The following is a 27,111-nucleotide window of genomic DNA, read 5'->3' on the forward strand; positions in this document are numbered from 1 at the left end:
ACCTCACAAAGGTAGTTCACTTGAAGCTAAAAAATTAACAATGATCACACAAGGCCAATGTTAGCAATTTTTCCAACTGCAGCCTCCTTCCATTAATAGTAAATGACGAGCAACATAATGCATGTATCTTGGCCGATATACAACAACTTCTATCCAAGGACTAAGCCAGATGTCCCTTTCTTCTTTCTATTGATTATAGCAAATATTTGATTATAAAGGGTTCAATTATATAGCCAGGGAAATCCTTAGAAAATTAACAGGAGAACCAGAATAAAAGAAAGGTGCCTCTGATTACAGCAGTAATATTAATGACAATAGTCAATAGTTAATTGAGTGCTTACTAAGTGGCAGCCACTGTTTTGAGAGTTCAATATGGATTATGTCACGTGATCCACCCGACGACCCTACAAAGTGGTATTCCAGGAGAACACAGAATTCCCAGTGAAAATTGAATTTCAGATAAACAGCAAATAAAGTTTAGTGTAAGTATGTTCCACACAACAGTTGAGCATCCTGTCTTTTTGTTTGCAAAATCCAGCAATCACTGTATTAGGTTTTTGTAAAACCTTGATTATCCCTATTTTATAGGTGAAAAAAAGAAATGAGGCCCAAAGAGGTTAAGCAACTTGCCCATGGTCACACAGCCAAGGTTTGAACCCAGGCTGTGTGATCCCAGGGGCCATGCCCCTAATCACTGTTGTATGCGTAAAGCCCAGTGCACGGAGCCGAGAGCTCCCCTAGGAGGTTGGGAGTGTTGTCTTGACTCACAGTCAGCAGGTGGTTTTCTTGCTTTTCCTCTGTGATCCAAGAGAAATAAATCTCCCCGCACACTGAAAAGCTGTTCTTGGCAGAAAGCAGAACACTGTCCTTGGTTCTTGTTCTGTCATATACATAGGGTCACCCCATGATCTTTTATAAACAAGTTCCCCAAGGTGTTTCCCATAGCATGCTAGTTTGACGTGTTTTGAATAGCTGCTGCTTGGTGAAATGGGTTCCAACAGCAAGTCAGTTCTGGGAATTAAACGTGGTTTAAACTGTATTCACAGGTCTCTTAAATGTGGGGCCCCTCGCATTCTTAAATATTCTAATATGTGCTGTGGCTTTCAAAGAAAAGATTTAGTAAATTGTATTTCCTAAATTTTGACTTCCAGAAAGTAGAAAACCCTTAGAGAACTGCTATTTTAAAATTTATATGGAGAGAATACATGTGGTAAATCCCAACCTACCCATCAACCAGCTTCAATAATTATCCCTCATGGCCAGTCTTGTTTCAATCCATGTGCCCACACACTCCTACCATCACCCCCACTTCCATATTCCACCCACAATAGGGAGCTGCCATTGGAATGCAGTCTTTCTCCCCTAAGTGAGGGGAGAACCACAAGCTCAGTTGATCTCAGACAGAGAGGAAAACTCCTTCTCATTCCACCCAGCTTTTACAAACAAAGATGGTGAGTCACATAGTATAAGCCCTTCTCAGTCTTCATGGTTAACCATACAAAAGCCTTAAGTCACAGAATATCCTCAATTGAAATAGCCTCCAGATCTTAAGCACATCATCTCCACACTGGGACAGGTAAGCTTGCACATTATGGTTGGGTGAAACCAAATGATGCTAGCCATCACACATTTGCAGGGACATCAGACCTTCTGGGGGCTGCCTCACTCCTCCTGGAGAGTAAAAGAGGCAAGTTACTTCTCAGGCTGGCAGCCCAGTACTGTTCTAACTTTTCTAATGCTATGTGCTAAGACAAAAGTTGAAAGCTATACCTAAGGAAACATTAAACTTCATTCATTTAAGTTGTAGCATTGGCTACCAGGTATGAGGCCGTGGACAGGTCACTTAATCCAGCTGAGTCTGAAGTTCCCCAAAACTAAAGTTGGGGACAGTGACCATAACTATGCTTCCAACTTCAGAGAGTTGCCTTTAGCTTCGAAGGACATGCTACACACAGGAAAGTGTGAACCATGAAACAAATGCAAGGTGCCACTTCAAGTCATCAGGCTAAAACAGGAGATTTCCAACTTTTTGGATCAAATCTAACCAATTCTTAATTATTCTTTTTTTAAAAAAAACTGTGGTAAAATATACAGAACATAAACTTTTTCCATCTTAACTATTTTAAGTGTACAGTTCAGTGGCATTCGGCGTATTCACATGGCTGCCTTACCATTAAAACCATCTAACTACAGAACTCTTCATCTTGCAAAACTGAAACTCCATTTCCATTAAACAGTAATTCTGCGTCCTCACCTCCCCTCAGCCCTGGCAAGCACTGTTCTACACTCTGACCTATGAATCTGACAACTCTGTACACCTCGTGTGAGTGAAATCACACAGTATTTGTCCTTCGGGAACTGACTTATTTTACGTAGCCTAATGTCCTCAAGGTTCTAGATCATCCTTTATTATTTCTGAGCTTATAAATTTAATAAAATACAAATTTTATTATTTTCTAGTTTATAAAATTAATAAATAAACTTAGTTAAGCACATCTGTAACTTGAAGCAAAGAGAAGAGAACATAAGGTATTAGATAATTATCTAGACTATTTCACTTTTTTGTAATCAAGTCTTCCCCACCTATAAATTCGAATGTATTTTCTCGTGGGGACGACACACCTGAAGTGTGGCTTGAGGAGGAGGAAAGGTGAGGGCAAGGGCAGAGGGAGGATGCTGCCACAGTTCAGGAAAAGCACAGTGGAGACCCAAGTTGGATCAGAAAGCAGTGGACTTGGAAAATAAAGGCAGAATCCCTGTGGGTTGAATCCAAATATGAAGGAATAAACAGAAACCAAAGTGACTCTGAGTTTTCTGATTTTGGTTGCTGGAAAGCTGATGCTATCAGGGAAATAGGGTACGTACAAGGCCTTAAGCGTCATGCACCTGGAGGAACTGGAGCCAATCCAAGATGCATTCACTCATCAAAACAAGCAGTGTCCACGTGTGTGTATTCACTGTTTGGGGGATAGGGCAGTACCCCTGACATCAAGGATTCTGCCTTCAGGGAGTTTATGGGGAGAGGAGACACCAGATACAAACATAATTAAAAAAAAAAGAAAAGGAAATATCAAGGATAAAAGTAGAACCAGGCAATAAGAAAGAGATGGAGCAAGATTACTTTATAACTGGTGGTCAAGGGAGGCCTCTCTGCAGAGGCCTGTATGTGTGAGAGCACACTGAGAAAAGAAGCAGAAACAGGACATCCAGGCCCTCAGGCTGGAACAGGTTTAATGTATTCGATGGAGCAGCCGGAGGACTTCTGAGCTAAGCATGTTTAGCAAAAATGTAAGATCAGAACGTTGGGGTGGGCAGGGCCAGATCAGGTAGGACCTTGCGAGTCAGTGGAAGGACTTAGACTTTTCTGCAAAGAGCCATAGGAAATGATCCAGTGTCTGAGAGCACGAGGGTATGAATGAAACAAGACTGGCCACACGTGAGTTGACAATCGCAGGAGCAAGTGGTGGACTCCTAGGGAGGGGCTCGTTATAGAAACCTCTACTTTTGTGTGGCCTTACAATATTCTGCCAAATACATTTTAGTGGAATGAGAGGATTCTAAGCGGTCAAGTAACTTATTCTGATTGGCAGTTTTTTTAAAAGCACATGCCTGCTGCATGGAGAGAGGGACTGGGCATGGTGTCCCCCAGTCTACGCGCATCAGGATCTGCACATCCCAAGGCAGCTCAACAAACCTGGTTAGCAGACTCCACAGAGCAGCAGCATTTATCGGGGTAGCACACTGTGGTTCTTTAAAGAAAAAAGTTATCTGTGATTTTAAAGGGCAAAACGAATGTGATGTGGTAGGGAAAGCAGTAGGCTGGCAGTCAGGAGACTTAGGAGATCTGGACAGCTGACTTGAACTCTTCGAGCCTCAGTTTCCTTATTCGTTCAGTGCAGCAATAGTGTGGCTTGTCCTCACAGGGGTACAGCAGGAGAAGGGGCTGCACAAACCCTTGGAGGGTTGCACAGACATAGTGGGTTGTCACCATCTTGAATGTCTTCCTATAGTAATTACCACTAGTACTGCAAATAGACCCACTGCTAATAACACATTTTGAGTTTTCTGAAGGATTGCCTAGAGTGTGATTGCTGGACTGAGAAGAGAAGGTATAAATTTGGCAGAGCCGCAGTTAAGAAGGTTGCCCTGCCACAGATTTAAAGAGCAGCTAGGCCAAGTCCAAGGGCCCCAGCTGAACTGGCGAAACTCCAGAAGCTGAAGAATGCCACCTGTGTGTGTACATGCCTGTGTATACATGCACACACACTTGGGTTTCCAGCGCTGGAATTGAAGGATAGTTTATTAAGTGTTTCTGGGCAACACTTCTTCCAAAGGGTTCAAAACGTGTTAGGGCCACTGCCTTGGAAACCTTTAAAATCTGCTGGAGTGTAGGGGAGCACAGTTACTCCTGACCTGTGAAACCGAGTCTGGAAACTTGCCCGTGTCTCATGATTCTGTCTCAGCGCTCTGCATTTTCAAACACGTTGCTCTAAGGAGGGGTGTCCAACCTTCTGTCATCTCTATGCCATACTAGAAGAAGAGTTTTGGGCCACACATTAAATGCATTGCAACACGTAATCACAAAAAAAAATCCTATAATATTTTTAGTAAATTTACAGTTTTGTGTTGGGCCAAATTCATATTGTCCTGGGCTGTACGCAGCCCATGGGCTGCAGCTTGGACACCCCTGGAAGGGACCACACTTGTTTTGCTCCCCAGGCCATTCTGCCATTTAGCTACATAACTTCAGCTCTTTTATTTAAATAATGTTTGCGGTTTACATCAAGGGTGATGCACCACCCTTACTCACACACAGCTTCCAAGCTGAGAGGGAGAAAGAGTGGAGTTTATAAAAAGTCCCATATCCCAGATCTTGCACATTTAGCGATGCAATGCTGAGGGGTGTGTAGGACCACAGAGAAATGCACCTCTCACTCGAGGGTGAGAATGCCAGCGTTGGAGACACAGCCTGTGTTGGAAGCTCTTCTCTACCACTCATTTGTTGTGTGACCTTGGGGAGCTCACTTAACTCAGGTCAGTTTCCTCATTTGGGAAATGAAAATAATAGCTGGTTTATACAACTGATGAAAGGAAGAAATGTGTAAAAAGCACTTACAGAGTTTCCAGGAGGAAACAAGAGTTCAAAAAATGTCGAAGCATTATTGCTGTGGTTATAGGCCGGTAGGAAATGTAAATTATCTCATCTGACTTCCTTTCACTAACTCAGTGGCTCTCAAGTGGGGATGATTTTGCCCCCAGGGGACACTGGGCAATGTCTGAACAACTTTATGATTGTCGCACATGGGGAATGCTACTGGCATCTAGTGGGCAAAGGCCAGGGATGTAAAATGCTGAACATCCTCCAATGCACAGGACAGCCCCTCACGAGGAATCATCCAACCCAAATGTAACAGTTCTGAGGCTGAGAAACCCTGGAAACTAAGCAGTGTGGGGTCTATAGTCTATTGAAACCATATAACAACTGGATTACCCAGATCTGGGGAAGTATTTTGCACAGACTATTTTGGGATCTAAATGTCTGACCTGTCTCCACTCTGAAAAGAGAAGCACTAAGGGTTGGCCTCAGTAATCTCTGGTCATGACCAAGTCACACTCAGTGCCTAATAATTGTAGGTTCTCCTCAGAGAGCATGCAGCCTTTCTTCCTGCCGGGAGGGTACCATCTACAGCAGTAATTCCCTACCTGACCAACACATCTTCTTAAGAGCCACTGCACATTAGCCCTCTGTTTTCCACAGCCTGTGCTGCTGAGAGATTTTAGGTTAGGGAAGCGATTTTCAACCTTTTCATCTCATGGCACACAATAAATTACTAAAATTCTGTGGCACACTAAAAAATATATTGGATTTTTTGGCTGATCTGACACAAAATAGATATTATTTTTTATTTATTCACACTGGACAGCTATTGTTGTATTGGCCATTGTCATGTTTTTTGTTTGTTTGTTTGTTTGTTTGTTTTATTTGACAGTCCAGGGAAAAAGAGGTCAGTGCCGCTAACTAAAGAGTCAGGTGTCATTGGTTTAGGGACAAAAAGATCAGTTTTCTTCAGACACGAGAGACATAACCCAGGTCTCAGAATCCTCCCTTGCTGTCCTGGAATCCCACCTCAAAGATGGCAAAAGTTTTGAGACTGTTCCTAATTCAGTGTCTGCCAAACTATTTTATAGAATTTCAGAACAGCAGCCTCCTGGCTTTCTTTTCAATGGAGCGTCTTAGTTAAGTAGTATACGTGCAAAGTGCAGGGAATCTCAGATAATGCAATTAAATATGTTTGCTGACATCAGTGTAAACTTCATCTTGTACTTCTTGCATATTTTTCTTTCCCTATCATTTGCCGATAAAATAACTTTGTGTTTGACTTAGTATATGCTTTGATTATGCTCAGAGAGTATAATCAAAGAGCCAAAATTTCAAAAGTTCAGGCTACTCTCCCCAGAGAATAAAATGGGCAATCAAAATAGCATGATATGTTTACATATCCAAAGTCTGTCTGTAAAGTATTGAGAATTCACTCTTCTCATCTCCCCACCCCAATTCCTTTACCCCCAACCTCCTAAGAACTCACAAATCATTGGCTCACAGTGGTTGCAAATTCTTGTAGCATTTAATAGCCACTATTTTATTACATGCAAAAAAAATGAACACCGTTATTACTGTAACTACAACTAAGGGAGGAATAATTCTCATTGGAGTCTGTCTGCAATAAAGTGATCTTGCTAAGCTTTGTGTTCCTTCTTGTCCAGTGCACAAGCCAGTCTCCAGGTGTGGGTCGCCTGCCTCCTCTAAGGCTAATCATTGTGGTACTTGCACTGCCTGAAACACAGGAGAAGTGTTAGTGGTCTTAGAACAGTGGTTCTTAACCTAAGATTTACCTGAGGAGGTTTTCAAAATTCTGATGCCCTGGCTGCACCCCAAACTAATTAAAACACAACCACTAGGGCTGGGTCCATCCTCAGAATCTTTTTAACTCCCCAGGTGATTTTATGAGCAGCCAAAGCTGAGGACCAGTGGTTGAAAATACATCTATCATGAGGAGCAGAGGCAGAATACCTAAGTGAAACTTGTAACATTACTGTCTTAATCTATTTTCAGGTTTTTAGGCATGGAGACCGAAGTCCCATTGAAACCTTCCCCAGTGACCCCATTAAAGAATCCTCATGGCCACAGGGATTTGGCCAACTCACTCAGGTTGGTTGGATTTCTAGCTAATGTCGGTGATAGGTCTCAAGAGAAATGAAACCTTGTGGGGTTTGTGATCTGTCAAAACCACATACTTTAATTACTCAGATCTGGGAAAATACTTTGCACAATTACCTAGGATCTGAAAGTCTAAACCATGTTTCGATTGTGGGACAAGAGAAACTAATGATTAGCTTTGTCCATTTCTCATCATGTCCAAGCCACCCTTAGTGACCAGTAACTGGGAGAAGTACAGAGAAGTGCCTGTTTTCATGTTTCTTTACCCTGTGAGTTTTATTAAAGGATAAGAGATGTGCATGGATAACAGGAGTTTAGAGATGCTGAAGAGAGCCAAAAGCCAGCCCCCAAGTTTCTCAGGCTCCACCTGAGAAAGTAGAAAATAATCTTGTAACCAATAAGATGAATCAACAGTGTTGGGAAAACATTATTCCTCTGCAGGTGCTGATAGCAAATTTGATTTCTCGTCAGCTTGGGTATGTTGGGGTTTAGCCTTCCTTATAAGTGGCCGCTTACACATAGGAAGCCCTACTTCCTATTGAGCACTAAAGAGAAGCTGAACTGAGGAACAAAGGCAAATGCAGTGTCCGCTCCAGTGCCCCATCCCCTTCACTTGTAGAGTGAATGGCTCTTCGGTTTGGAGCCATAAGGCCAGGTGCATTCCTTCTGTCCTGACCAAAGCACTGTTTAAATATGTTAAGAGTCAAAGAATGTCTCCAACACTAATGGGTCTTACTCTTGGTCAAACATTGGAATTATTTGAAGAACTTTAAAAAGTATTGTTGTCTGCCTAGGAAAATCTTATTTAATTGCCCTGAAGTGTGGCCTGGATACTGGGATTTTTAGAAGTTCCTCAGTTTCTCGGCTGACTCTAATGTCAGCCAAAGCCGAGAATTACTGCCCTAAATCAACTACAGTTTTTATAGACAAGGAAACTCAGAGAGATTATTTGAGGCCACTGTCTTTTGGCTCTCAGGTCAGAGCTCTTCCCACCATAGCCTACCCAGCTTGTGACTTCCTGAATAAGAGGTGTTATAACAATTCGGGGCTGCTTCTTAATAACTAGGAATCTATACAGATTCCTGTTCCCTTGCTGTGCTTTTGCAGTAAGACCAAAATACTCTTCCAGATTGTGGGATCTGTATTCTTCTTCTGAGAGTTTCTCCACTAACCATCAGAATCTCCTACAGTAGTGTTTCTCAAGCTTTCAAGTGCAAATGACTCATTGGGAGATCTTGCCAAAAATGCAGATTCTAATGCAGCAGATCTGACGTGGGACCTGGGATTCTGCATTTCTGACATACCTCCAGGTGATGCCATCAGTGTTGCTACATGGACACCCTTGAAGTAGCAAGGTTCTAGAGCTCAAAATTACCCTTGACCGGGTACTTCCAGTGTATATAATGACAAGTGATGGCTTTCTAGGTCAATAGCTTTCAAAGTATGGTTCCTAGATGAGCAATGTAACCATCACCTGGAAACTTAATATAACCATGAAATCTTTGGCCCCACCTACTAAGTCAGAAACTCCAGGGTAGAAGCCTGGGAATTTTTGTTCAATGAGTCCTGGTGATTCTGTGCATCGTAAACTTTGAAAAGCGCTGCTCTACAGACGTTGGCTATTTCCTCAAAAGTCAGTTTTAAGTTACAACAATGATTAGACCCAGAGTACCTGCTTGCTCAGCTCCCCAGGTCAGCCAGGAAACTCACAAACCTCAAAGCACACATTGCTTTTCTACCTCCTTCCCCATTCTCGAGGGGTGGTGGTGATAGTGGTGGCCAGGAGTGGTAAGCAAATGGGTGAGTGGGACCAAACAGAGGCCACAGTGACCACATCCTCTTGGACTCCTGCTACTCTGGTGAAGCTCTAGATGAAAGACAGACTTGAGTGCAGTGTTTCTCAAAGCATGGTGCTCTACTACATGGATCTGAACTGCTCAGAGCATGTTAAAATGCAGATTCCAGGGCCACAACCCAGGATTTAATGAGCAGGAGTCTCTGGGGAAAATGCTGAGGAATCCACATGTCAACAAGCACCCCTAGATAAATTTTGCCTCTGATACACAGTAATGTTTGAGGACCATTGAGCTAAAGCAATGCTTCTCAACAGTTACTGGCCATCAGAATCATAAGGAGCTTGTTAAAATCAGATTCTTGAGCTCATCCCCAAAGCAGGTGGGGCCCAAGAACTTAGTTTCTAACATACTCATACATGATGCCAACACTGCTGATCTACAGATCACACTTCGTAACAGGCTCTAGTTTTTTAGGTACCACACATAGATGAACTGTGCAAATAATAAAACGTTGCACCCAGAGGTTGAAAGTGATCTTCAGATTCATCAAATCCAACCTCTTATCAGGTGGTTGAATTTCTTTCTCCAACTGCCCCTCCTCCACCCCAAGTGGTCAACCAGCTCTCTGAATGCTCTGCCAACAAAGACGGCCATTGCATGTTCTACCATACCACAGATGGACCACTTGTGTAAACCAGATCCATCACCAGCTATTAACTGTGCAAGGCTCTGTGTTAAGTGCTAATGAAGAGACAGGGTTTTCTCAGGGAGTCATGACTAAAAATTACAGCTTTCTTTTCTCATTTCAATTTACAAATGTGTTATTATTGCGGAAATTGCTCACACTACTTATTTGACGAGAGGTGAGATGCATAGATAAGATTCACAGAACTTAATTTCAGTAAACTTTGGCTTTTATTCTTCCCCTAGGTGGGCATGGAGCAGCATTATGAACTTGGAGAGTACATAAGGAAAAGATATGGAACATTCTTGAACGAGTCCTATAAACATCAGCAGGCAAGTTGGGGAGCTCACAGTGGGAACCTTGTCCCTCTGAAAGAAGTTAACATAATGCTGCACTTGTCGAAGTGCTTTGTCTGCTTCCAAGGAACTTAGACAAGTCAGATATCTTGTTTAGAAATGTCCTCCTCTTTGTAGAAATAGTCTGTTCCAAAAAAATTATGAATAAGAGTAAGTTCAACATTTTATGGACATCTATGGTAAATATTTGAGCTTGGCAGGTTTTGGCAAGTAGCCATCACTTAATTGGTCCCTTGTCAAGTCAGCTATTGGCATACTGGGTTGCTTTACAGCATGGCATGCTCATAATTCTGTCTCTTCCGTGACAGATTCTATGATCATGATGCTATCACAATGTCTGTTAATATTTTGGTGTGGGTATCCCGCCCTTCGTCAGATATTAGCTGCACAGGAAAAACCCACAATTCCTCTTAGCTGGAGTCTGCTTTCATTTTCCCACTTTAGATCTATGTTCGAAGCACAGACATTGACCGGACTTTGATGAGTGCTATGACAAACCTGGCAGCCTTGTTTCCCCCAGAGGGTATCAGCGTCTGGAATCCCAAACTACCCTGGCAGCCCATCCCTGTGCACACAGTCCCTGTGTCTGAAGATAAGGTCAGTATTCTGGGAAAACCAGGAGATTCTCTTGGTCCCAGAAGAAGTAACGCAGGTTGCTCAGTACTTGTGGATTTGGACTTCTGGACTCTCCTTGGGCTGTGCGGCCTTAATTCTTTCCTAAATAAAAGTGCAAAGGCCAGTGCAGAACATAGGAAGCCTGAGGCAACAGAGAGTAGAAACAGAATTTCTCTTTGGATCTTTATTATCTATTTGGTTTTGGCATTCTTTCAGCTTTCGGCAATTTGTCCCTGTCTGTCTACACACACCCACACATATCACACACGGCTCCCTGTGTTCTGCCTCCAATTATTTTGATGGCTCACACAGAGTTCTTCTCCCTCTAAAATATCCTAAGACCTCTTTACCTACAAAGTAACCCCAAAATCCTCATTTCTAGGTAGAAAAAAGAGCGAGTTGAATACATAATTGATACCCAACACTTTATATGTGTCCTTGAATTTACCCTTCATAACAATTTTGAATGGACAATATTATTGCTCTCCTTTGATAGCCAGGGAAATTAGTACATAGAGAATTTAACCAGAATGAATCCAGAGCCCACAACTGGTAAGCAACACTACTGAGACCAGGCAATTCCAGAGTAATGTCCTTCTCTGTAAACTAGTGGCTCTCAAACTTAGCTGCATATTAAAATCACCAGACAATTTTTAAAAAAAAATCCTGACACCCAGGGCAGTCTTCATAACAAATCAGAATGTCTGAGGTTGGGAGGAGGCATCAGCATTTTTCAAACAATCTCCCTAGATGAGTCCAGTGGACAGCTGAGTCTGAGAGACAGTACTGTGAAATGAAGCAAGCTGCTTTGAGAAAAATTCCCAAATTTATTTATACTGGTTGGGACCGATCAAGAACTCTTTAACCTCTTCAGAGGAATTGCTATTTTTTAATAGTAACAAATAAACCTAACTACTTTCCCAGGTGTAGAATTTAAGACTCTACGGCCTGTGAACCAAAGGGTCACTGGTTCGATTCCTAGTCAGGGCACATGTCTGGGTTGCAGGCCAGGCCCCCAGTAGGGGGCACACGAGAGGCAACCATACATTGATGTTTCCCTCCCTCTCTTTCTCCTTCCCTTCCCCACTGTCTAAAAATAAATAAATAAAATATTTTAAAATAAATGTTAGTTTAAAAAAAAAAAGAATGTAAGACTATATGAAGAAAATAATTGGGGACAAGGAATCCTTCTAATCCCCCTGACACATTAAAACATGGCCATCTCACCTCTCTATGGCCACAGCTTACCATGACCGCTGGACCCAGACTCTCGCTCAGTGACCTCTCGGGTAGTTACTATTCTTTTTGACCTGCAGGTGCTCCTAGAAATTTGACCTAATTGCTATATCTCGTGACTTAAAAATTTTCCCCAAATGCTTTGTAGAAACATCTCAACACTGTCAACCTCAGTATAGGTAAATGTGCTCCAACCGGTTTTTCTGGTGTTTCCTATGAGGACAGGATTACTTATTTATGCATCTTTCCATCACATAATTAGGAGTGAAGTATATGATTATCAGTGTTCTCAAGACTGTGAATATATTCTTCCAAAAAAAAAGTCACTTTTTGCTGCCTTTTCCACTTAGATAAAGACTGGAGAGAGCAACTTTAACCAAGTAGGCCAAGGTAGCTGTGAAACCCTTAATCCTGAAAAATAGTAATTACATTAAATAGTAAGGAGAATACCGCTGCTATTAGAAGGGGAACAGGAAAATGGGGAGAATGTGGGAGAGTAAGAGAGAAATGAGTAAGATTACCTACCTAGATCTTCCAGCTACCTACTCACTAAAATGAAAACAGTTTTCTCTAGTATCAACTAAGAAATCTAACAAAATCAATCAATCAACACAAAGTTATTCCCAGAGCTGTGCTAAGTGCTGTGGAGAAATATAAGAGAATTAGGAAGCCAGGTTTCTTTGTTAATTTATAATCCATTTGATGAAAAAAGTTTCATATATGTGAAATGTGTAGCATGTAAGAGGGTGGACAATGATTTCAAATACAAGCTGTACGTGCTGAAGGGATTCAGAGAATGAGATATACACGGAGCTACCAAAGGGCAGTCATTCAAGTCTGCAGGGAGAGAGTAAGAACTTGAACAAGACCTTGGAGGAGGGATAGGGAAGAGAGGAAGGCAGTGGAAAGCATGGCAGGGAGTGAATACACAGAGCACTTGCCCTTCTGAGTTCAGAGTTCACATTTAGGAAGAATGTTGGGTACAGATTAGAGAATCCAAATTTAACAGCCAGGAAACATCATGAGGCTGGAAGGCAGCATCCAGTAAAAGCTTCAAAGTTGGGAGAACCTAGGTTTGATAGCCAACTAATTCAGATACTCGATCTTGAGTAACCCTGCACCTCAGTTTCCTTTTCTGTAAAACGGGAACAGTATCCACCTAACTTCTTCATAGGGATTTGAGAAAAGAAGTTAGTTAAGAAATGGAATAGACTTTGTAAACTGCAAAATGCTGGGCAGATGTTTAGGTATCATTCTATACATTTTCATCCTGACTCTTCATTGTGTGGAATGAGAAAGCTAAAGTCTAGAAAAGTTAAATAATTCATTGAAACTTAGACGTTTCAATGAACAGCCCTGTGTTTTTCCCCTCAACAATGTCTTTTCTAAACTGTGGAAAATTTTGAAAGCCATATAAGGAAATTTAGGTGTAAAGCAGTAGATATAAAAGTATACCTTCTTTAGAAGGTCAACTGTAATTGAAAAATAAAATTAAATAAATTTTCTTCTATGAGTGTAACACCCACACACTAAGTGGTGCTTCGAGGCATTTGTCTGACAATGGCTGGGGAGGAAAGATACTTGAGCCTCTGAGAATAACTGTTGAAGCAATTCAGCAATGAGGAAACGAAGGCCTGAAATGAGATGGTGTAGACATTAGGGGAAGGAAAGAGAGGGAAGACAAGTGACACACAGAATCAGAAATAACAGGAAGCAACTTAATTTAAAAAAAAAAAAGTTTTCTCAGTAACTAGTAATATACCCAGCCCTGTTCCAGGCATTGACAACAAACACGGCAGTGAATAAATTAGTCAAGATCTTGGTTGTCCTCGAGTTTTTATTTTTTAGGAACTAGATTATAAAAAAGTAAATAAATAAAATAATCTCAGATGGCGATGAGCCCCTTGAAGGGAATAAAACAAGGCAACGTGGTGGAGGCTGGGGCAGGGTGGTCAGAAAGTCCAAGTGGGAGTGGACAGGGGAGCATCTCAAGCAGGGAACCGTCGGCAGAGACCTCCAGCCTGTGTGTTCAAGGGACCACAGAGCCCCACAGGGCTGCTGGGGAGGGGCGAGTGAGGACAGCAGTGGGAACCCCGGGCAGAGCAGGCACTAGGGGCTCACTGGGAGCTGGGGTGTTATTCCTCCAAGTAAGATGGAAAGCCAATGAAGGCTCTGAACCACAGAATGGCATGACCTGACTGAGGCTTGAAAAAAGATTAGTGTTTACAAAAATAAAAAGGATTAGTGGAGCCTCTCCTGGAGAATGAAATGTGAAGGTAGAAAGAGTGGGCACCCACTGACCAAGCAGGTTGCTCTTACAGTAGTTGAAACACAGGTTACGGTGGCTTGGGCTGGGAAGGGGAAATGAAGATACACAGAAGGGGTCTATTCTGGAAATGTTTTAAAAGCAAACAAGCAAAAGTGGTGAGTTTCTGAAGCAGAATGATAAATGTTGCCGTTGGCAGAAGTAGAGAGATCACAAAGAGGAAATGGTTGAAAATGAAGAAGTTGAGTTCAGCTTCGTACACGTTAAATGTGAGGAAGAAGAAAACCACCCAAGTAGTGATATCCTCCAAGGGCTGGCCTAGCCACAGATGGAAAGTAAGAGCAACAAAATAAACCTGGGAGTCACCAACCTGTTAAAGCAACAAAAGATTGCTGAATTTAAACTCATTTTAGCACGATCACTTTGTCCTCGTTATAGGTCTTTAAATATATTTTTCTATTGATTTAATATGTGCCCTTCTTTTAGCAATCTGTGAATTGACAAGAATTAAGTCAATGAATGGTTAATTGATCTCTTTACATTCTTTCAAGAACCTATAACTCATTTCTCTGTACTCATGCACACCTAGAAATAAAGAATCAGGGAAAAAAAGCAAGATAGTGGTGACTATTTCACATGGAAAACCAGGAAGTGTAAATATTTACCAACAGCACAGTCCTATTTAGGCAAATTTGTGATATAAAAAATAAAAGGTTTTCAGTTCTGGGTACATATCCTACTATTTAAGACCTGCAGACCATTTATCTCTTGTCCCTCAACTTTAGAATTTCTGTGCATCTCAAAACACATTTGAATCTTTTATTAAGATCCCTTTGCATGTTTAAAATATGGCTGCAGCATCTTTAGCTAAGTTCTTCTGACTTATAAAGGCTTTGTGATTTTTCTTTCGTCCTCAGTTGCTATACATGCCTTTCAGGAACTGCCCTCGTTTTCTCGAGCTTCAGAGAGAGACTTTGAAATCGGAGGAATTCCAGAAGAGGCTGCGCCCTTATAAGGTTAAAAAATGGCGTCATTTGGTGGAGTGACTGTGAGGGCCAAGGCCAAGGATGAAGCTGCAGCTTCTTCAAAGTGTGGGCGGGACGTGTCTGCAGTGGCTGGTTATGGCAGTGGGTTAGACTGTTTAATGAAGGTCACTCATCACTGCATGGTCCCCACCGCTGTGCTGGGGCCACGAGTCAGTAAAGAAGCCAGTCCCTTTGGGATCTTATTCCCATGTCTCGGAGAGGGGTCAGCTGACAGCATGTGTCTGGCTCAGAATCAGTGCAAATCTGAAATGGTCTGACTTGGTGTGAAGCTGAGGGGTTTGGGCTGTTGTCTCCATGTACAAAGGGTCACTTTGTTTTTACTTTATGATTCTACTTCGTGAAATACCCCTTTTCAAGACTACAAAATATAAATATGATGGTATTTTTAAAAATAATACTTTGAATCTGTAATACATTTACACTGTTCAAAAATCATATATATGATTATATGTATAAAGGAATACAGTGGAAAGTCTCTCAGTGACCCCACAGGTAATTGCTGGCAGTATTTTTGAATGCTGTCTTGCAGTTTTTTTATTCATATGCAAATAAATTTAAGTATATTCTGGTGGTTTTCCCCTTTATTACACAAAAGTGCCATACTATTTACAATATTGGATAGATGTTGTTGGGTTTTTTTTTAATTTAAAAAAATATCTTGGAAATAGTTCTCTATTTGTGCATAGTTTCCTCACTTTTTTTTTTACTACTGTGTATTTGAATTTATGGTCATACCAGAGTTTATTTAACCAGTCTCCATTGATGGAACTCTGGGTCATTTCCAATCTTTTACTTTTATAGCTGTCTGGATATCTTGTGCATATAAATAAGTTCACAAGCGTATCAGGAATAATATCCCAGAAGTAAAATCCTGGAGCAATTTAAAATATTATCAAGTTACCCTCAAGACAAACGTTATGTCAAACCCTACTCCTATCAACAATGCATGAAAAGTAGCTGTTTCTCCGTGGTCTGTCAACCGCCTGCAGACAACGTTAGGGATGCTTGCCAATCTACTCAGGGAAAAACCGTATCACTAGGAATGTCTCCTCCCAAATCAGGAAGGACACAGGGAAGCACAGTGTCACTGCGACATTGTGCTGCAGTGAACTCTGGGTGTCTTCATCGAGGTTAATGCTATTTGTTTCACAAACATATGCTTGGGTTAATACTGGCAAACTATTTCCTAGAAAATGTGTCCATCAGACAATATCTTCCAAAGCGCTTCCCAGAAACGGCTGCCTATGTCAGCGGGCAGATAGCTGAACAGTGGGTCTCATTATCACAACAATGTAAGAGTGATCCGGAACCCAGAGAACAGTTTGCATCCCGCACACATTTCACGCCTACAGCCAGAGGCCCGGTCCTGTTTCCGCTGTGTTTTCTCGGCATGCTTTGGCCTCGAACATGCTTTCCCTTCTCAAGTTGGCCGATCATTTATACATGAGTTATACTTAACCTATTTCCACAAAGGACTTCGAGGCAGTGCACATCAATCTGATTCCAGGACAAACCCGGAGCATGTGGCCATTAAGTCAGCTGTCGCTCACATTTTTAGTGAAATAATGAGAAATGATCAATTAGTATTTGTGAAATTCTTTGAATTGGCAACATCATAGACAGTATTACCAGCACACTTTTCTGTAAAGAATAGCAGCACTTAACAGAGGTCATCTGCCTCACAGGGAGCATTTGGCAATGTCTGGGGACATTTGGGGTTGTCACAACTGAGGGCCTGGGGATGATGCTGGTGTCGAGTGGGTAGGGGCCAGGGATACTGCTAAACATCTTATAACACGTAGGGCAGCCCCCACAACAAAGAACTGTCCAGCCCAAAGTGTCAATAATGCTGACGTTGAGAAACCCTGGTGTAGAAATTCTTTTTCCCTCTCTGTTTCAGGATTTTATAGACACATTGGCAAAACTTTCAGGATACCATGGCAAGGACCTTTTTGGAATTTGGAGTAGAGTCTACGACCCTTTATTTTGTGAGGTAAAAGAAAAAAACATCAACTAACTTGCAATCTGATTTTGACATATGCCTACTTGGAAGGAGATGAATACATTTTCTTTTGCTTCTTTGCAGATGTATTACATATACTTTCTTTGACGCTCCAGTGTAACTCCAGACTTCTTTATATTAGCTTGAACATTCTGACTTCTTCTTACCATTTTTTATGTTTTCACCTTTTAGAAAATTGAAAACAAAATTGCTTTTCTTCTAGGCCTTGTCTCTCGGGAATGCTGGGCTCCTGTCATGGATTTTAATGAAAAAACACTAAGTTATTGTACAGTAAAAGAAAAAAGATTATCCAATTTCTGGATATAAGAACAAGCAAATCAACTTTAAGCCAAGCTATTCAAAATGGTTTATTAGGAAAGGATCTCTTTCTTGTTGTGTAATGCATACGAAATAACTTTTTTAGCTAGGTAAATGACTGCGGTTTTCAAGGACACACGGTGTTTCTCACTCACCATGCTCCACCTACTGGCAGAAAGAAGTACTCTACAGTCCTGGTTTCCAACCAGCTCACTGAATCCTGGGGCAAAATTCTGACCCCCCCCCCACGTGACTCATACCACTTCTGATTTAGAGGTCATTGTGTCTGGGGGTCAGCAATTACTTTCATAGTTCCACCTCAGTAACAGTGACATAGTTTGTCCTCCTCCATGTCAAAGTTTATTGACCCAAGCACACATTACTTTCTTAATATTGTTCCTTTTTCATCATCTATTTCAAGGAGGATTTGTTAACCTATTTATCAAAGACTCTTCAGTGGAGAAAAGAGCCCACATTTTGATTTCAATCTTGATTTTTTTCTTCTTCTTCCTTACTACCATTTGATCTGAGCGATTCCACAATGTGGTCATGGTGTGTGGTTCTTTTTCACCTGTTCCTCTCTTGTTTGCTCACTTTTCGTAGGTCTCCACTTTCATTATCTCTCTCTCTTCCCTCCCCCCCAAACCCTATCTCCTGCCTTTGAAACTGGGACCATCTAAATTAACTCTTCACAGCAGGTCACAGGCATGGCACGAGGCCTCCACCTGCCCTGCTGTGCATGTGCAGTCCAGTTATCAATGCAACAAGTACTCACCAAGTGCCTGCTGCGTGTAAGGTGCAGGCATTGCTCAGGAGTCGGTGCACTACAAGCCAGTGTCAGTAGGAGTACATTATTGCAGGCTCTAGAAATATATGACCTTTCCCAGACGTCCTCCTGGGCCACTCGTTCAACTTTTAAGGAAACACCATCTAACCTTGTCAGTTTTACCTCCCCCCCCCAAGGTCAATAGGAAGATTTCTAAACCTTTCATAAAAGAATAAGGTACATTCCTGCCCTACCCCACCCTTACTCTGCAAAATATGAATCATCTTTTCACCCAGAGTTAAGCCAAAAGCTATGGACATGGTAGGAAGGGGCAAATTCACTTCTGTGAATTATTCTTCTAAAAATCAATACCATGACTTTCCACAAAGTAGACTTTTCCTAGAAAGAAATGTCAGGACAAGAAAGGCTGGACCCAGTAGTTCTTGTGGGGAGAAAGATGCTCAAAAGCCCACAAACAGGGCAGTGGGAAATAAAAATATGTTTTCTTCCCTTTTCTTTGCTGCAGCGTACTCACAATTTCACTTTGCCCTCCTGGGCCACAGAGGACGCCATGATGAAGTTGAAGGAATTATCAGAATTGTCCCTCCTGTCCACCTATGGGATTCACAAACAGAAAGAGAAATCCCGACTGCAGGGGGGTAAGTACATTTTGAAACGTGAGCAGAGCAATTGGATTTGTGTGGTGTGACTGAGTCCTGAGTCCTGCTTCCGCCAGTAACCAGCTCGTGACCTCGGACAAACCAGTACCCACTCTCGTTCCAGTTTCCATCATGCCAAATGGGGATAACAATAACATTGACTTCATAGGTCATAAGGACTCAGATGAACAAATATATTCAAAGAGGTTTAGAATAAAGTCTACCTGGTACATAATACACTGGCAACAAACATTGTGTGTCATTTTAATTATCAGTATTACCCACTCTGGCCTTCTGGAAAATGCAAGCTTTGGGCTCAAGGTAAATGATACTTTTCATCCTCTTTAGATCAAAGAATCAAGGCTTTTGTATCTGAGCCCCATGAAAACCAGTTGTGTCTGATGGCCTATGGCATGAATTATTCCAGTGGGCGTATGACCGAAGTGGCCTGTTCTCCCGAAACCCTTGATGGCAGCTATTGCGAAAGTTAACAAAACCTATCTTGCAGGCTAATTACGCCCTGCAGGTTAATACCCATTGCAACTGACAAGCTTATGACTCAGCTTAAGTTTTCCACTGGTGTTGAAGAGTGTTTGTTTCTCAGTGATGCCTCTTCTCAACTAGATGTGGCCCCTCGTAGCAGATGATGAACTCTATCCTGATGAAGGTAGACCCAGGTGAGGGGATGCCAAGCCCTTATAGTCGTGAGAGGCAGGTGGAAGAAAGAAGCCGGGGCCAGGATGGGGCTGAACACTGGGGCCTCTCAGGGCATCCGGCAGGCAGGCCAAGGCACCAGAGGGTGTGTCAGGTTCAGGTGTTGTTAGTGTAGGCCTGAAAACTAGGGATGGAGAACAAGAATAGGTCCATTATGTCATGTCAACATAACAATGAAGCAATTCTAAGCGACAGGAAGTATTTCAAGTCATACGCTCCAGACAGTTTGAGGGAAACGGTACAGTCACAACAGGACGCCAGCCATGGCCAGACTGTGCACCATGGCGTTTGGACAAGTTCAGCAGAACCCCTAGGGAGTACATAGAGGCAAAGCATCCTAGTGGTTGGACCAGACAGGGCAGAAGTTTGCTCAGGGCTGCATCGCTACAGAAAGGATTCAAATCACCAGCCAGGAGAGGAGTTGGTTGTAGCTACAAAAGAGTGAGGGAAGCTGTAACCAGAAAAATAGCTAATGAGGCATCTAAAGTCAGGATGGTCAAGAGCAATTCCATACGAGGCATACGAAGTAGCTTGTGGCAAACACTCTAGGACAGTGGTTATTAATGATGTAATGAAGTTGCAGGCCTGCTGTTGCAAAAGTCTTAATTGCACAGCACAGAGGCAGACCCGAGACAAGCATGCAAGTCTTTACTCCATGCTAAGCACAAGAGCCAGCCTTTTGGGAAGAGAGAGCATCCAGAGATGAGTCTTTAATGGGATCTGGTATGTTGGGGGAAATTCCCAGGCAGAACACAGACTGTGTGTAGAGATGGAGCCCAGGAAGCAGCTCGGCCTTACGTACTGAACAACACAATGATGCAGAGGGTGAAAGTCGGGTCTCGTAGGCTGTATAAGCACCAGGCCTCACACATGGACCACCTGGTGCCAGCGTTATGACTCGATATCAAGCCCCTTTAGATAGTGGAGGCACGACTCTGGATTTATTTCTTCCAACCTAGTCATAATGAGCTGGGGAATTTAAGCCCTTGCTACTGAAAATGTAGCCCAAGGACCAGCCACACCAGCTATCATCTGACTAGGAATGCAAAACCTCAGGCCCCACCTCAAACCAGGTGAATCAGAATATGCATTTTAATCAAACTCCTAAGAACCTCATCTGTACATTAAAGTTGCAGAAACACTTCTCTAGCCGCAAGAGATGGTGGAGGAAAGAGCAAAAAATCCTGGCCAGAGTTGTCAACAGCCTAACAGTAGCTGCAGCCGTCTGTCTATGAACAAAAGATGGGGTTTACCCTAGCAGCTTGCTCCTGTTTTTCTCTTTTTTCATTTGGTGACTAGAGGTTGTATTTCATGGAAGCCACTTCCCCTCTCTGGGTCTCAGTTTTCCCCTCCAATGCGTGTGCTGAACAAGACTCTGTCTATTAGAGTTCCTCCCTAAGGTGTTCCCTCGGCCTTGGACGCTAAGGGCTGGCCCTCATGTGGATGCACCCGTCCTGTTTTCTGGATGAAGTCCAATGCTGTGGATACTCTGGAAATTGTTTGCTGAGTGATGCCTGCCGAAGCACAAGCTCAGTCCATTGTGCCAACCTGGCTGAGCAGGAGAGACTGGTTGGCCACATGCTTGTCGCATGATGAAGAGGCGGGACACCATCCAGCAGAGAAAACACATACTATCTGAGTGACACAGAGTCCCGTGGGGATAGCAGGATGTTGACTGGCATCTTCTGACCTTCACCAACACTTTCTGTTCTATCAGTTTCAGGGGTGATGCTGTTGGGTGACCGTCTCCTTATCCTCCCCCCACCCGCAACACACCCCCCCAAGAAAATCCCTGCAGTGCATTTAGAAATGTATGGCTAGTCATATCCATATTCATGGAAACCTCTTCTTGCTCTAGACCAGGGGTTGGCAAACTACACCCCGCATTTCCAAATGCAGCCCACTGTCTTCTTTTTGTGAGTAAAATGTCACTGAAACTCAGCCATGCTCATTCTTAGGTTGTGTCTATGGCTGCCTCTGTGCCTCCGCCCAAGAGTGCACCGTGGTGGCAGGCACACAAAGCCTAAAATAGTTACTGCCTGGTCCTTCACAGAAGACCGTTGCCGGTCCGTGCTGTAGCCCAAGAGTGAGGGAAGTGGTGTTCATGTCTTCCGACCAGTGGCATTTTGTCCAGTTTATGCAGATTTAATCAATGGTGCCACAGGGATCTCAGAAGCTGGCTCGTAGGACCACACGGTCTAATGACTAAGAGTAAGCATTCTCAGGTCGGACGTGCTGGGTCCAGAGACACTCAGCCTGCCTACTCCCAGTTGTGTGATCTTGGACAAGCTGCCAAACCTCTCTGGGTCCCAGTTTTCCCCTCCTATAAAACATCATTACTGGGATGCCAGAGCCTGGGGATAATGGTGATAGTTCCCCCTAGCTTTTCCTAAAACAATGTGAGCAATCACTCCAGACCAAGAGCCAGTATCATTCCATTACCAACACTGAAGGCTGTTGCAGAAGCACCTGTTGACGAGGGTCAAGTTGATGAAGATTGTGGTGACTCACAGAAACTTGGCCACAGGGTGTAGTACCGATGTGGCATGAAGATAAGGCTAAAGTCTGCAAAGGGCTCCCTGAAGGCAGCCTTCCCTGGGATGGGGATGTGGACCTGCTGGAGATGGAGCACCCAGCTGCCTCTGTTCTTAGTCGAAGTCCCAGCATCCACAGAGAGCAGGTCACTTCCCTCCGTAATTATCCTTTACTGTGCGTATCGGTACACAGACCAATGAAGTCTCTTCTTACATTCTCGTGAGCTTCGTGAGGATAGGAAACGTGTCTAATTCACTTAGCAAAGTACCTGGCCCATTGCAACTGCTCTGTATGTGTCTGTTAACAGCAATGCCCTGCTCATTAAAAAAACAAAAACAAAAAACAAAAATGGGTCAGTCTCAAAACAAGCAAGCACATAACAGAGAGACCACTAACAGAGACAGAAGGGGGCTTCAAGTGATGGTGGTGGAAGTCCCTGATGCAACATGCCTCCCAAATGACACCTGGCACCTCAAGGAACCCCTCAGCCATTAGTGTCTGCAGACAAGGTCAAGACCGGGATGTGCACCTGCCTTTCTCCGCCCCGAGAGCAACAACTGTGAGGGGCAGAAGCTCTCACCTCTGCAGACACATGAAAGCTGAAGATGCTGGAGGTCCCCCTGATCGTGGCACCCACGGGAACCTATGGAAATGGTCCCCAGGAAACAGTCCATGCACAGTACAGACAACTAGAGAGCTGCTTTCTCCCAGGGTCTCAAACATGTCCAGTTGACAGAGAGTGGAAGTGAGAGGTGAAGGCAGAGACGTGCATGCCCTGCTGTCATTTCAGACCTGCCCTGGAGGGGAGAGTATTGGCTAACAACTCTGAAAAAAACAAAAAAAAAATGCCATCTGAAATCACTTCCAAGTTCCTCGGTCTCCTAACCTGAGCTTTAACAAAATCTGGTGTAGTAGTCAAGTCCTGGCATGCCAGCCAACTCTCCTTCCCCAGCTGTGTGAGGCACTGATGTCTCCAGGCCTCAGCTTCCCCACCTAGAAAAGGGTACAAGCCCGGATTCAGGAAAATAATGTATGTAAGTCACACTGCTAGCACACTGCAGATGCTCAGCCAGAATTAGTTCTTCCCCTTCCTTCTTAGATTCTTGATCATGGCAGAGAGAATCATTAAGTATGAATTCACTGAAAGCTTATTAACTAAAGTAGAAGCCCGTGTTAGGTCCAGCTCCATGGCTGATCTATCTCTTTAAGGTGTCCTGGTCGGTGAGATCCTCCAGCACATGGAGAGGGCAACTCAGCCAACGAACCACAGAAAACTCGTCATGTATTCTGCGGTAAGTGTTTTTGATTCCACTCAACCCTCCATTTGTAATCTCTTGGGGGTGGGGGGCCTCCTCTTCTTCATCACCATTTCCCTATTGTCCAGGAGATGGTAGACATCCATACAAAGCTTTTAAAACTAAATACGTGATTCTGGCCCTGGAGGAATTCACGCTTTGATACTCACAAGAAGCTGAGTAAACATAAAATCACCCTGCGAAGCAATATAGAAGCGCCACACAAGCCGGGGCTTTGGTGCCTTGGAAAAGAAAAGCAAAATCACTTCTTTTCCAAACCAGGGCATCAGCAGGAGAGGAAAAGCTGAGTGTGCAGGACTTGAGCTGGATGAGCTGGGATGTGGGTGGAGGCTAACAACCTGGAAGGGAAAGCCACAGATAAAGGCAGGGTTTCAGGCATCGATGATGAGGAGGAAGTTGGAACCGTGAACAGGAGTGGTCTTGGGCCAGGTGAATGGACCGACTAGACAACTGGGTGTGAAGTGCCCAGGGGGCATCCACGTAGAAAACTCCAGATGGCAAAGGAACAGGTAGAACAGGGAAAGAGAAAGAGAAGTTGCAGCTTCAAGCTAGAGCTGCATTTGGGTCCAGGAAGAAAAGAGAGAGAGAGATCCATCTCGGGGCAGGAGAGACAGGGGAAGAGACACAGCTGGAGGCGAGTGCAGGGCCCGTGGGCTGAAATGCCTGCCCGAGGAGTCCGGGATGAGCCGGGAAACTGGAGGTAGAATGCTGACTCGGTCTGTCACCCACTGTGTGCATGACAGAGGATCTCTCGGATGTGGTTCGGCTGGAGAAGGCCGTGTTTCCTTTCTGCACGGAGAGGGAAGAGGTGGTTGAGGATACAGGGAGCTCTGTTTGTCATCAGGGGTTCTAAATGGTGACTAGAAAAAGAAGAGCTCAGGAGCACAGTGCTTTCTGGAGAGAGGAAGGCCTGAAAAGTCAATCACATGAGTTTCTCCAGTTCCTTCTTTTTTTATTGAGTTTATTGAGGTGACATTGGTTGATAAAATTATATAGGTTTCAGATATACAATGCTTCATCTGTATATTGAATTGAGTGTCTGCCATTCCAAGTCAAGTCTCCTTCCATCCCCATTCTAGTTTCTAATCTGGTTTCTATTTCTAACGTGCGTGACTTCTGGGAAGCCATGTGTCTGGAACGCCATTTCTCTCTGCAGCAAACCAGTTCTCGTGCCTTTTGAGTATGTGTACACGGCAACATAGTTCAGGCAAACAAATGTTATACCCATCTGCTGTATATGGAGGTGGGGGAGTTCCTAAAGTTAGGGAGACAACCAGTGACAAAACCAACCCCCCCTGCCTCCCAACCATTCTGCGGTAAACACTGAACAATTATTTTTAAGCTACACACTCGGCTTCCCTATGTTTAATCCTCCCTAAACATCTATAACCTCATATAGTAACCTTCCCCAATTTTAAAATCACAGATTTTTCTAATCTATAACACAAAAATAATCTAGCATTAATAGGTTCCAAAATAGTTTAAAATTTAATGAAAATCAATGACAGAGATGCTACTGGGAACAGGCATGGAAAAGAAAATCACAAGACTTGGCTTAAATGTGCTTTCTTCTGTTTGGGATTACATGACATTAAGCAAGTCGCTGAATTTCTATGGCCTGTTCATCTTTTAAAGGGAAGTAATATGTATGCAAATCTCACTGCCTAGCACAGCAGATGCTCAACCAAATTAGTTCTTTCCCCTCTCTACTTATTAAATCAATGGGGGCATTGGAAATGTAACTGAATTACAAACTATCATGGTGCTCTACACACACTTAATACATACCTATTGAATGTCAGTCTGAACCAGAGGTAAAGATCAAAAATGATTTGTTTCAAATCTCTGTAGCATGACACAACTGTGAGTGGCCTGCAGATGGCGCTAGATGTTTACAACGGAATCCTTCCTCCTTATGCTTCCTGCCACTTAATGGAGTTGTACCTCGAAAAGGGGTAAGTGTGTAGGAGGTGCTTTTCAAAATTAATATTGCTGGACCTCAAGTTTTTTTATTATTGTTATTGTTAGCTTGACTATATTCTTAAAGTATTTAATTTTTACTTAGGTACATAGACTTTAAAATCCTGTGCTATATTAAATAATTCACTAAATTAAAAATATTACTTTTTTTCCATTTTCATAATTTATGAAACAATTTACCCAACCTTTTGTATGCACCTTAACTTGTGTCTTCACCACCAGAGCCAAATTTGAATCCCCTAAAGCTGTTTACCAGATATATTAACTAATAAGAATAATGTTGGTCGCTGTAGAAATGAACCCCACATTCTCAGAGGCTTCCTTAACCCAATGGAGATTTATTTCTCCCTCACCTGTCAGTTCAATGTAGAAGTTCCTGGCCGGTAGGAGGCGACTCGTGGTGTGAGTCACACACAGTGATTCAGGGAGCCAGGGTTCCATCTTTTGGACCCTCGGTTCTTAAGAGGGCTGTGCTCGTCTGCAGGAAGCTTGAAAAAGGAATGAGAGGGTAAGAAAGCAACCGCTTAGGAACTCCCCCTAGCCCAGAAGGGGCACATGTCACTTCTACTTACAATCCACTGGCTAACATCAGTCACTTGGTCCCATGGGTGCAGTGGGTTCTGGGAAGTGTAGCCACTTCTCAGCTGCAACTCTATTGTATGGAAAGAGAATTACCAATTTGGAAGGACTTTGACCTTTGCCATATCATCTTGAGATAAAAATAGTGTCACGGGAAAAGTTGCCCTACTATGTAAGTACTCATTCACATAATTTTAAGGAAGTTTTTAAAAACACCTTGTAAGTGAATATTTGTTTATGTGGCATTTTAAGTTATGTTTCAAAAGGCTTGTTTATAACAACATCCAAAAGTGGCTATTGTGCAGTTACTCTCTCTCCCCATCCCCTGCAAAAAAAATCACTAAATCCTGCTAGAATTTCCCTCCTTCCTCTTTGGCAAATGACTTTCACAAGCACCTCATACCAGCTTTACTGAGACTGGTTTAGGCCCACGGACCTTCCCTGAACAGTACATTGTTTTTTTGAAATCGAGTATGGAGAGCGTCCTCTTTACTATGAGAGAGTGTAAGAACTTGAATATGTCACCACTCCCTCGTTCTAAGGGATATATTTTGATAAAGTCTTCGCTGTATTTTCAAGCACACATGTTATGTGTTAATTCAGTTCCATGTTTATGGCCTGGTCAAGGAGAGAGGAGATAGATTCATTCAGAGGAAAAACTGAAAAATACTGAGAGATGAAAAGAGAGAAAAGGAAGGAGCAAATGAGAAGCATAAAAGGGAAAGAACAGGAGAAAGAAACCCCCACACTCCACCTGCCCCGCAATTCCTCCCCAAAGACTCATCACATCACCCCCTGCCCTTCCAGCCACGGCCTTCCAGCCTCTTCCCTGGGGAAGTCAGTCTCCTGGTCCCCACCTCCTCTGCCCCGTCATCTAACAGACCATCCCCGCCCCCCCCCCCCCCCCCGCCAGTGCTTCACCCTCCAGATCTGCCCCTCCTGCCCCAATCTCCACATTCCCACCCCGAAATTGGCTAAAATCTACTCATTCCCGTAAATTCTTCTACTAGTCCCTCAGCTGAT

General features: G+C 43.2%; 1 protein-coding gene across 2 annotated transcripts in view; it reads left to right on the plus strand.

Moving 5' to 3' along the window:
* The window catches only part of ACP3 (acid phosphatase 3), a 40,904-nt gene that overhangs the window by 1,752 nt on the left and 12,041 nt on the right, over positions 1–27,111 (plus strand). For both annotated transcript variants that reach the window (XM_028518421.2, XM_036030655.1), the window contains exons 2-9: positions 7,115–7,210; positions 9,946–10,032; positions 10,501–10,653; positions 15,091–15,189; positions 17,120–17,212; positions 18,832–18,964; positions 23,423–23,505; positions 25,381–25,484. In XM_028518421.2, the coding sequence (XP_028374222.1) occupies positions 7,115–7,210; positions 9,946–10,032; positions 10,501–10,653; positions 15,091–15,189; positions 17,120–17,212; positions 18,832–18,964; positions 23,423–23,505; positions 25,381–25,484 (848 nt within the window). The remainder of the gene's footprint in view (positions 1–7,114; positions 7,211–9,945; positions 10,033–10,500; positions 10,654–15,090; positions 15,190–17,119; positions 17,213–18,831; positions 18,965–23,422; positions 23,506–25,380; positions 25,485–27,111) is intronic.

This window comes from Phyllostomus discolor, chromosome 7 (genome assembly GCF_004126475.2).
Source record: "Phyllostomus discolor isolate MPI-MPIP mPhyDis1 chromosome 7, mPhyDis1.pri.v3, whole genome shotgun sequence".
NCBI classification, from domain to species: domain Eukaryota; kingdom Metazoa; phylum Chordata; class Mammalia; order Chiroptera; family Phyllostomidae; genus Phyllostomus; species Phyllostomus discolor.